An 11,889-nucleotide genomic window follows, 5' to 3' on the forward strand; every position below is an offset into this window, starting at 1 on the left:
GTTACAGGTGAATTGATGTTTCTATTGCAAAAAAACTTGTCAAGTGGTCAGAGTTATCATTTCCATTTGATTTTTTCCTGACTGACGCCAGTCACAAAGACCTTTCAAAGCTACTGATTATGTGTCGGTTCAAAGTGATTATTAAAAGGAAATTATTAGACTCCAGTATCAGCTTACAACAACATCCCTAATACCAAAGCTTTTCAAGAAGAGCTTTAAAGCCAGCTGCTCACCAGCCTGGCTCTTGCAGATTGAATGTTTGCCTCTGACAGTGCAGTTGTAAATACTGCTCTTAGAAGCATCTCGGTGAGATGGACTTCAGAAAGCATTCAGAATACATTTGATAATCACTGAAAGATAAAAGGAAGCTTTTTCTTCTGTTACAGACATGAATGCACACCAGATATGACTGCTGGTGCAAAAGCAGACTGCTGCAAATGTCAGTGTTTGATAATCCTAGAGAAGATTGTTTCATACCCATAGTCTGAACTGCAGAATGCAACATCTTGGAGTGATGGTTTTAATTTCCCACTAGAAGGAACAGGGATGCAACGGGAGCACAGAAGGAAAGAGTATAGACGCAGCCACAAAGCCAAGAGAAAGAGCGTGTGTGGTTGGGCCATATCGTGAATGTCAATTATATGAAATTCATGGCGCGGATCATTTTCTAGATTAGGTATAGTTAGTCAGCACTGAGTGCCTTTCCTAACCTCTAGTAACCGTTTAAAAAATCTAAGAACAAAAATAACTGGTTTTCAGCAACAACACTAAAGTTTTGCCTTGCCTGCAGACAGCAAGGCTTTGCAGCTAGCCATCTGAGAGCAATTTCACAAGTCAGGTTCCCATCCTTCAGTGCATCATCAGGGCTGCCCAAGGCACCTGACTTTTCTTCTTTGAAGCGGCAGCCCTCAAGGAGAAGTTGTAGCAGCTCTCAGCAGTGAAGCGTTTCATCTTTTTTTTTGGGTGGTGCAGCTTCTTGTGTGAGGCCCTGTTGGCTTCAAAAAGTGGATAAATAAAATTAATTTTACTTATCGATTACAGTCACTAGATACAAATAAGTCAAAATTAGGACTTTGCATATGTCAGCAGTTGATCCCGTACCAATAAAATGTTACTTTGATTAAATACTGTAGACTCTCAGCCAGGCCCACAGCAAATGCAAGACATTATTTTTGTAACAGCAATATAAGATAAAGGTGGTCGTTTAGAAGGGGTGAAAGCCTAGGGTTATTTTCTGGATGAGTTAATTTTAAACTCTGGTCCAACAGGCTACTGGATGCAAAAGGAACAGTGAGCGTAAGCAGCCCCTCAGTTTCATTTGTTCAAACTCAGTGCCTTATTCAACATCAAGTCCAAAAGCTTGTTTTGCAGAGTTTGCTAGAGGTAACTTTACATACTACACATACCCCTTTACAATAATTTTGGTGTTTCTTTAGGTGTATAACTTCAGATCCCTACCTCAAAAACTGGATCTTCTTTGATAAAATGTTTATCTCCATTACAACCAAAGAATTAAATAGGATGTGCAATTCAGAGGCCTTTTTTTTCCTTTCCTTTTTAGAAATTTCAGAGTATCAAGAAAATAAGGAGGGATGTTCATCGTGATGTAGTAAGTTCAGAATATGTGACAGTATATATTTGAACACCAGTTTAGCTCCACATCCTAATGTGTTTTGCTGTCAGTTCAGAATACGTTTCCCAGCATCCTCCTACAAATCAAGTTTTGAAGCTGTATACCTTTATTGGTCTCCGGTAATGGCTCTCCACGTTCAGATGTGAGCAGATGAATAAAGGGAGCGCTTGACCAAGGACACTGGGTTGAACTCGGTGCTATCCCTTTTCAAAGCAAGCATATCAGTCATCCTCCAGCATCTGATTTCACCAAGGGAAGTAGAGGATGATGCATGTCAAGTGCTTTGGTAGCTGTTTGCCAAGGCCACTCCAGCAGATGACGCGCTGGCCCGGGATGCATGGTAAATTCAATCCTGTTATTCTTTCTGAATAGATTTTGACAGGACTTGTTTTGCCTTGTGCTCTGGAAAAACGATTGGTTTCCTTCACGAGTCAGGTCTGTTTTGATCTTTTTTAATATGGCTGTTCACTTCCAAAAGACGACTCACACGGACAGAGCACCTGTAAATCATAGCCCTTGCTGCCTTCTTTTTTTTCCTGTCAGCCTACAATTGAGTTTTCACTGGCGCTACTTAAAGCCAACGAATACAAGCTTTTAGCATGCAGGCGTTGTAAGAAATATTAAGTCCTGTGGATTTTAAATGAATTTCAGGCAGAATAAGATTGTAATTTGGGATGTAGACTGACTTCAGAAGTTAATTCAATTGATGTGGCATAATAGTAATTCAACATAATGTGCTCATGCCATTAGACTTGCACAGAAAAACGTTCTAAATAGCTATAATGAATAGTTTGGATTTTGAAAACCTAGGAGAGCAATTTCACCTTGAATCATAACTGGCATCTCTCAGAATGCTTGTACATTGCGAAAATTCAAAAAGGTGTATGAATTCAAGAAAATTTCAGTACCACCCTGGGGAAAATTAAATTTTAGTGGCACTCAGATACTTCGGGGGATGTAGTGGTAAAATCTGCTTTCACCTGTATAGCTGTGGAGAAAACTAACCCTGATTCAGGGAATCTGTATTACATTGTGCATAAAAACATAGGGAGAGTTTCCCGAGGGGCTAAAAATGTAAGTTCTGGCTTTTTAAAATGGAATTTAGCTGCTTAAAGAGCTTGATTCTTACCCGCTTAGTTCCAAAGTCATTTAGGTACCTCTAAACTAGCCCAAAGGAGTGGTGTGTATGGTTTTGCTCCTTCTCTCTCTGCTTTGGGTTAAGTTTACCACCAACACGGACGACTGCAGTGTTTAGTGCCACTGCAGTGGCAAGAGCACAAGTCTCCATAGTTCAGTTTTGTAGCTCCAACAAAAGCAAAGGCTAAGTTCTTTGCTATCAAAGTAAAATTCTAGTTTTATAGATCCAGCATTTACAGCCATGTTAACATTTGGGAGCTATACAGGTAAATCTGTTCGTTAACAAAACAGCTACGTTACCTTTTTAGTAGGAGCTTTCTATCTCATCTCTTCCCATCTAGCTCCTTAGCAAACAAGTTCAGTCTAACAAGTTAAGAGCTTACATACGTATATCACAATTGGCAGGGTATTGGCTAGTCTATTAAAAAAACCCAACAACCTGGCATAATTTGCCATACTTGTATTATTTATGCTAAGGGAAACCCGTAAATCCTGGTTTTTTAGGAAGCGTCACCAGCCTACGGCACTGGCAGCTGGACCCTGCAACGAATGCTCTGCTCCCCCCCGCCCCGAAGCTGTTCCTGGCTGCTGCATCCCCAGCAGCACTGGGGATGTTCCTGCCATGCCAGGCTGGCTTTCCTCCGTTGGTAGGAGGATGTTCCTGCAGGCACAGTCTGTCAACAAGACAGCTGGAAGTTTAATATAGGTGTGCTTTGGGACAGCTGGTGATGTGCGTTGTGCATGGCTGTAGAGTTACAGAGCAAGGTGATACTGATTGGGAAGTTCTTGATTTATTTATTTAACTCTTTTTTTTTTTTCTAATGACTACTAGGCATTATCTGTAAACAGCCTTGCTCCTGATTAGGCCTAATCAAAGTGAACAGGAAGGGTTTGATTAAAACGAGTCCATACTTTATTCTTGGCTTGTGTAATGTGAAGCCAGTTAATTCAGTCCTGAGCCTAATTAATGTCTGCCAATCTGAAGCAAATACCCACACCTCCCCTTTAATATTATGACTAGCACTGTGGTGACTTGTCACTTTCAAACATGTGTGAATCTGTCTTCATTCTTTTGAAAAACCTCCCTGTGCTCACACAAGTCGTGTGTGACTACAGCAACGTCTGTGGTACCTATGGGATAGATACGTTCTGGAGGCATTTGTTACCTCTGACTCCTCAAGGAAGCTTTGCACAACTTTGACAGTGTGTAATACTGTAGTTTTTGTCAGGAGAACCCAGCCATCCTGGTCTTCTGGCAAAAGATATCAGTCCAGGTGATCATGTCATAATTTTAAAAGCTTTCTCTCCAAATTTTTCACAGAAATAAGATCCTTCAGGCACCAGGTAGTCTCCCAGGCAGTAAGTCTTTTTCTCATTGCTATGAAATCACAGCTGCACGTAATGACCTAAGGGTGTGTGCAGAAGATAAATGTGTATGGATCCAGAGGTGACATTAGGTACTTCCCGAAGGGCCTGAAATATCACTTGAGATATTAAATAGCACATGCTGTCCTACTCACATATTTTACTCAGAACTGCTTTATGATATGTTGCAATGTATGTCAAGGTGTTGGGGAAAAGAATTGAAGCCTCATGTTTTCTTTGTAAAAAAACCCCAAACAAACAAACAAAAAAAAAACCCCAAAACAAAAAAACCCTCCAGAAGACCAAAATGTTTCTGAGCTAGTTACATCTGGTGAGCAGAGAGATGATCCTAACCTTGAACAGCTGGAGGTGAAGATATTAGTCATAGCCTGTGTATGGTCCCCCATCCTTTTGAGTTGCTGTACCCCAAAGCAATGCTACCTCATATTTTATGTTCTTGCTATTTGCCAATTCTTTCCCTGATTGCTGAAATTTAATAAATCCAGAAATGGATCCGAAACTACTTTTAGAGAGCTATCAGAGCATTCTGCTGGCAATTACTCACTCCTAATTAGCCAGTTTAGCCTCAGGTGGTCCCTGAGGGAAGGGGAGATGGTTTCAGTGGCAGGCACAGGGCAGAAGCTTAACTGCAGCGAACCGAATCTTGACGTGGAAGGCTGAGCTATCCTTGCAGAGCACAGGAGGAGCCTGTCGGGGCCACTGCCTGGACAAAACACCTTGGTTTGGGCAGCTTGAATACCCCTCACTGTGTAGTGTTGGGATATTTGGCATAAGAGAACCCGCTCCCTTGGAACTCAGGTCATAAAGAAACTTCCTATGTTGTGGCTAATGGCTTTTCTTGTCCTCCACACCTGACGCAGGTAATCCAGTCCTGCGTGGTGTTTGAGATGTGGTGTGTGTCCCAGGTGAGGCAGAGCTGGCTTAGCTTGCAGCCTTTTTCCTAAGGGTTCCTGTCTTCTGCGCTCTCCCTGTGCTAGCCCAGGCTCCAACCCCGCTTACTTCCCCATACAGAGTATTAATTCCCTCTGACTTTTGTCAGTAAGAAGAAAACACAAGGCCGAAGCAGATCCAATGAGAGGTTTGAATCCTGTTTTTCTTGGGAAGATGTACAATCTCTTCTCATCAGATTCTGTGTATAGCATCGCCCCAGACAGGGCCCTTTGCCAGCCTGAAGTCTCTGTGGGCCGCCATCGCCTGTCAGTGCCATTTAAGTCAAGCTTTTTTTTTTTGTCAGTAGAGACTGTAGTTAGTGACGATAGCTGGCATTTCTGCAGTGTTCCATATTTGAAAAACCACCCTGGAAGCCATTTTCATCTCTTCAAGACACCAGTGGAAAGGTCCAAAATAGAGCAAGTTGGTTAATTTGGGAAAGGATCCCCAAATGTTCATTTTCCTTTGCATATGCCCAACAATTTCTGTCTAAGAGACAAAGGCAGGCAGGAGGTGCGCTCCCGTTTCTGCGTTACAGCAGGCTCCCTTCACATACGGTGTCTTCTAAGCGGATCCTTATTTTTGTGATCACAGATTAGAAGCGAAGCATGTTCCTGTCTGCTTGTTTTGGGCTAGAGTCTTCCTCGGGAAGATCTTCCTTTGCAAATACCTAATTGCAGCATAAGGTGGTTTTTCAGAGTCGGGGAATGTGCTTCAATCTGTCTCTTCTTTGGTAATCAGATTCCTATCCTATAGAAAACACCTGCTGCTACCTGCGTATGCTTTGCTCTATGAATAATTCAAATCAAGATTTGATTTAAAGCTTGCAGCGCTTAACACTAGTTAACAGAATAATTATGTGATTGGTGCGGAGAGAAACTAGCAGCTATATTAAAGGGAGAGAGGAGCCAAGGCTAGAAGTTAGATGAGCAAGTTAATTAGTCCTGCCTCTGCCACCGATGACCTTCTGTGACCTTGAGGTAAAGCTTTTGACTGTCACGCTGATGTGTAGGTGTTGAAAGGGGCGTATTGTTTCAAAGAAAAGAGGCTATTGTTTCAAAAATCCCCAAAGTGTTGGAAGGTTTATCTTATTAAAATTTGTGGTACTTTCAGCTCCCTCAAATATTAGCAGGTGATTTTAATAATGCTAATTTAAAATGCTGACTTTTTTTGAGGAAATTGCTAGAAACAGCAGTGGCAGAGAGAAAGCTCGAAGCTTCTTCACTTTCTGGAGGTACCAGAGTTGATGAGTTTTTAAACACACCAAAGTTTAATGAAAAATCCAATTCTTGCTAAGCTCTGCTATTGGTCTCTGAAGCTGTCGCTGTTCGTAATGGATTATGAGAACAATGTCATTGAACTGAATTCCTCTTTAATATGCCACAATTGAAAGGATGATAAGAACACTTTCACATTCCAGAAAGCTTTTTGATTGTAATAACTTTAATAACTTTAAATTAAGTTATGGATTTATATTAAAATGTATAAAATTATGAGGTCTCCGCATCACGAAGTAGTGCAAAAATCATTAGAATGACTTTGCTGTGCTGATGGATTGAGCACGAGATGAATGCTGGCCTACTGCTAAAAAGGTGAACCCTATTAAAATTATTTTTAATAAGCTTTTAAAATGGTTGCCATTTTGCTGTTCGCATCGTTAAAAGGGAGGGAAAGCTACTCAAACTAGTAAGTAAAGAAAAACCTTCACTCCAACACTTTCTCCAGTCTTATTTGTGAATATTTGGAATACAAATTTAAAACTTGCAGGTGTGACTGTCAGGAATTTTAAGTTAAAGGCCACGAAGGTTGTAATGTGGACCAAGAGGGCAAAAGCACTGCTTTTCTTATTTTGGATTAATTTCTTTTTAACCTGGCTTTCAATCTTGAAGAGTTTTGTACATGCCAAGAGTATTTCTGTTCTCTAAACTAGTGTTCCTGGCCATGTGTTTAGACTGAGCAACCAACGTGACTGGTATGTAAGTTACCCATTTTACATCCCTGTTGTAGTGCCGGGGTCCTGTGCCCTCACACTGAAGTACTTACAAATTTATAATTAGGATATTTTCCAGCAAACCAGCAACGTAGCAGGTTGAACGCTATTAGTGAAATGAAACTTCTAAGTGCATTTGGAAGAACATTGATTACCAGACTAAATAATCCAGAACAAATGACTAGAGTTCTGAAAGGCTAACAAACGAAAACGAGCAATGAAAACAAGCCTTTTGGAACATTTGTAGCAGTTACCTAGTTTCTTTTTTCCAAGGTAATCGTACAAACCTACCAAAAGTGGGATTGCTATAACGTAGTGCTTTGCATACTAGAGGCAATGGTTTAGATGCTCTCGATGAAATGCTGGTAGGAAGTCACAGCACAGCTTTGTATAACATTTGCACGTGTTTCTATGAAGGCACCCTGAGCTTGCCAGTGCCTGCTAATACCTTTTTTTTTTTTTTTTTTTTTTTTTTTAATGGGAGCATATCAAAAGATACTGGAGTGCTTCCCACCGAGTTTTAACTCAGCACAAATAACATTATTCTGTAAATAGAGAAAAATCGTATCTGCTGCTGGAAATGGATTTAATAGAAAAGCTTTGAAAACAACTCTCCCTCTGCCCACCGAGTCCTGACGGAGGAGATCCTTTCATCTAGCTTTGCTCCCGCTCCAGCAGCTTGCAAATGGCTTCCTGAGTTGCAGCAAACTCCATGCTGAGTCTCTTCTGGGATCTCTAAGAAAGTTTTCTTTATGTCATCTCTGGTGCTTGGTGTTGATGTGCTCCTCTGCTCCAGCTTGCTGTGACCCTCATCCTCTCCCTGTCCCATCTGAATTTGGGAAGCGTCTTTCCACACACTGGTAAGCAGCACTCTTCCTTTTCTCATACCGCTTTCTTCCACTTCGTCGTCCACATTGCAGCCAGCAGGACAGGGCAACCTTCCCACTTACTGCCTAGCCACAGCTCTGTAATCGAGGCATACGCTTGTGGTGTGAGCACACTCTTCTGCTGTCAATCATTGTTTCCCTCACTACGGGACTTAACTCTAGCCAGCATATCTGGGCAGAGAAGCCTTAACTTCATTGAAGCAGCAGCTTCTTTGTGTCAAGGGCACATCAGCTCTCTGCTATGCTAACGCATCGGCATTGCAAACAAGGGCAAATGCAGATATGGGATTTATAAGAGGGCTAATTTGCTCAGAGGTAGTTGTTGAAGAGCACATAATGCCAAGCCATATGGCTGCAAACCTTCATACAAAATGAATTCCATCATAATCTAGTAGGGTCTGCTTGTTGCCATTTTCCCAAGGATCATCTTCACGTTCAAAGAATCTCTGATACTCACTGAGCGACTCCTGCACGCGGATCTGGGAAAATAAGTATATCTGCTGTTGCTAGTGTTTCCCTGTCAGATAAGTATATGCTTCTAGCAGAGGGATTTTTTTTTACTCTGCCATTGGAGCGAGCGTGCCAAAACAATGAATAACGGCTCTGCAGGAAAGGCATGACAGTCAGTTATCTGGCCATACGTACCAAGGTGAAGGCAATAGGTCTTGTAATGTCTCCGGCGAGAAATTTGGTACCTTTGAGCCTTTGGTAGTCGTAAACTGGAATTACTGCAGTATCTTTTCAGCACAGTGCTAAAACTCTTAACAGGATGCCATGTTTTACATTTGATTTTCTACCATATTCATCCTTCAGGCATTGCTGGATTGGGACTTTTTTTAAAGGGCCCTACTTTGTGAACTAATTATGACAAATGTTGATATGACATCTGTTGCTCAGTTTAAATTACCTCTTAGTCTGTTGGAATTAATCTTGAAGGCATTTTTGTAATGAAATTTTTTTTCATGAACATTAATACAACCTGTGGGAGATCTGAATAAAAAAGAAAATCCCCCAATCCTGCCAAGAGAATAGTTTATGTGCCAGCTGCTTTTTTTGTTGTTGTTTTTTTGTTGTCCTGCTTTCTGTGATATTAATACAGCTGGTTTCCAGGGCACTTAAACAGATAACAGGTTGTTATAGTAGGGAGGAATTCTCCTTGAGAAGAGAGTGAATAATGAGGACTGTTTCCTGAACGAACCGCTTCCATGACCCAAAAGCACAGGAGATCGTGCTGTTCTGTCTTGCAGATATATTTCCCACTGCATCCAAGATTAGTGGATAATTTCTCGAGTTAACTCATCTTTTCGTGTGGTCGGTCTGTAGCAGAACAAAGGAGTTTATCCCTGTGCTCCGTATGAGATCTCTCTTACAACTATTTGGGTGACAATAGGTACTTTTTTTTTTTTTAGCACCTGCCTGATCAACATTTTACCTACTGTGTTTCATTCAAAATTTATAAATATGACTTATTACATCATGCTAAATGATAGTAATAGTTCAACCCATATGTGAAGGAAACTTCATCAGGTTTGTGAAGACTAAATTTGTGTTAATCTACATCTGTCACAATTCTTCTAAGTACAAATAAATGCAAGTTGCATAGCGGTTGGTAGATATTAACTTTTGGGAAGGGGAACGCTTCTTATGTGTAAGACAAAAAAAAAAAATTTAGAGGGCAGCTCAGTGAAAAGATGCTGGTAGGTTCTGAGATAATATGGAAGTCATGCAATCTTTGTGCAGATGGCCTTGATCACAACAAATCCTTTTTGATGCAAGGATTGTGGAGGCTTGACGAGGGAAAGATTTCTGAAGTCCTTTTGTGTCCATATGTAGCGAAATTCCTGCAGAATGGATTTGAGGTTTGCAGCTGCTATAGTGTTTGGTAATGCTAGACGGCAGTCTTAGCAGGTCATGATTAGCAGAAGGCATTACATGACTACAGAATAAACCAGAAAACATCACACAAGGACAGAATAAAACAGTTAGCAAGCTTGGCAGGGGAAGAAAGTGGAAAATACTTCTTTTCTGCTTTTCCTGAGCTTAATACAGACATTTCAGTAGACCTGTTTTATGGATGGATTTAAATGCTGATAGTTATTAAAAGGACTTTTCACAGTCTGTAAAGATCTTGTTTGGTTTTTTTTTTTTTTATACTGCTGTTCATTTAATTCTTCAAACTGGTTGTAATCAATTTGATCAAGTAAACCTTATGACATTTTGCATTTCATTCCACAGAAATACCTCAGGAGCTTTTTCTCTGCGATGCTGAAATCTCCATCGTCTCCGCTGCACGTTGATAAAGTGGGGCTAACTCTGTCAAAACACACCATCTGCGAATTCTCACCCTTCTTCAGGAAAGGCGTTTTTGACTATAGCAGCCACGGGACCAGCTAACTTTTGTGCCAAGACCTTTATGCCAGAGGAGCACAGTCAGAATGGTGCCTTTGTTTTTGCGGTGCGAGAGAAATGGGAGGAAGAAAAAAAGGTATCTTCCTCCGTACCTGGGAAGTTGCATCAAAACGCCTCCAGTTAAAGACCGCTGTACCCCAGCGCTAGCCTGTGCTCTTTACCAGCTCTCATATTAGTGCCTGCATTTTCCTGGCATGGGGTTTACAGATACTTTTATCTAAGTTGCTCTGTTAATACTGTACAAAGATTCTGACGCTCGTGCTGTGTTTGGATCCGCTCCTTAGCAGCAGTGCTTCCTTTGCATTTGCTCAGACAATTTGTTCCGGTGATGCGAGAGCATCTCGTGTTTACCGTGGCGGTGTGTCATGCTGACAGAGGGTTTCTGAGCAGCCTTTCGGTTTCTGTCCAAGCTGTTCCTTAAAGAACACTTCCTCTTTTGTTTCCTTTTAGCATATTGTGGTGTTTAAGGTAATGCTTGTACTCCACTGTTGTTTCTTTTTTCCCTCCCGGACACACATTTTAATGATTTGACTGTATCATTGTATAGTTTTCCTCAGAAGCATTAAAGGGCCTGGGTAACTTGAATGTTTACAAAATATATGCAGCAGAAAGAATGTAATTTAAACCCTGTAAAAGTCTTCCATACTTGGTTGTTTTGAAGCAGAACGAATCACTCGCTGTTAATTAAGAAGCAGAGGAAGCAATAGTTACCGAAGAATGCAGTCAGCATCTTTTCAGATTTTCTAATTACCCAGACTGTAAGTGGATACTGTGCACTGTACAGAGCTCGTAGCTATGCATAAAGCTAATGCAAAGTGCTATATTTCTCTTTTTGAAAAATAGCTTCTTCACAATAGTATAACACTGTAAAACCTGAGTTTTATTTGCGTTGGTTAAAATTCACAGGATTTGACGAGTAGTACTTTAAAATTACTCAGGACTCACTCAGACTTGCACATGTATATACAGGTAGAAGTCATTTTATATTGCTGCGGATCCAAAAATATATTTACACTGTGACTGGAATTGACTCCATGTACATGTTAATGTATAATTGGTTGTATAAAAATCGGAATCGAACAACTTCCAGTTATTAAAATGCATACTGAAAGGTAAGTTTGGTGTGCCGTTTGTTAGGAGCGTGAAGTATTATTTGTGAGTTGCCATCATTGACCAGCGGTAGGTCTTGGTAATCAAACTATTTCATGTTGTAGAAAATGATTATTAAAACGTAAAGTAACAACACTGGTGACACTTTTATTTCATGACCTAAATTATAGGAACAGTAATGTTTTACATTTAATATGATGAATAAGGGTAATTTGGTTCCATTACTAAGCTTAGCCTGCTGCAATAAGCATTTCTAATTTAAAAAAAAAAAAAAAAGCAGGGGGAGGGTGGGAAGGAAAAAACCAAACCTGAATGAAATGGATTATTTAAATTTTGAGAGTATTTTTATTTTGATTCATTTCAGTGAAAACAAAACTTCGGGTAAAATTTCTAAACCACTGGAGCCC

General features: G+C 40.6%; 1 protein-coding gene across 3 annotated transcripts in view; it reads left to right on the plus strand.

Annotated features, from left to right (window-relative positions):
- Positions 1 to 11,615, plus strand: part of KIF16B (kinesin family member 16B) — a 142,291-nt gene extending 130,676 nt beyond the window's left edge. For 2 of the 3 annotated variants that reach the window (XM_054820490.1, XM_054820491.1), the window contains one exon: positions 10,199 to 11,615. In XM_054820490.1, coding sequence (XP_054676465.1) covers positions 10,199 to 10,357 — 159 coding nt within the window. In that variant the 3' untranslated portion in view covers positions 10,358 to 11,615. Of the gene's footprint in view, positions 1 to 1,561; positions 1,610 to 10,198 lie in introns of all 3 variants that reach the window. The other variant, XM_054820489.1, reaches the window with a different exon arrangement.
- Positions 11,616 to 11,889: the final 274 nt, after the last annotated feature.

This window comes from Grus americana, chromosome 3 (assembly GCF_028858705.1).
Source record: "Grus americana isolate bGruAme1 chromosome 3, bGruAme1.mat, whole genome shotgun sequence".
Classification (NCBI taxonomy): Eukaryota; Metazoa; Chordata; class Aves; order Gruiformes; family Gruidae; genus Grus; species Grus americana.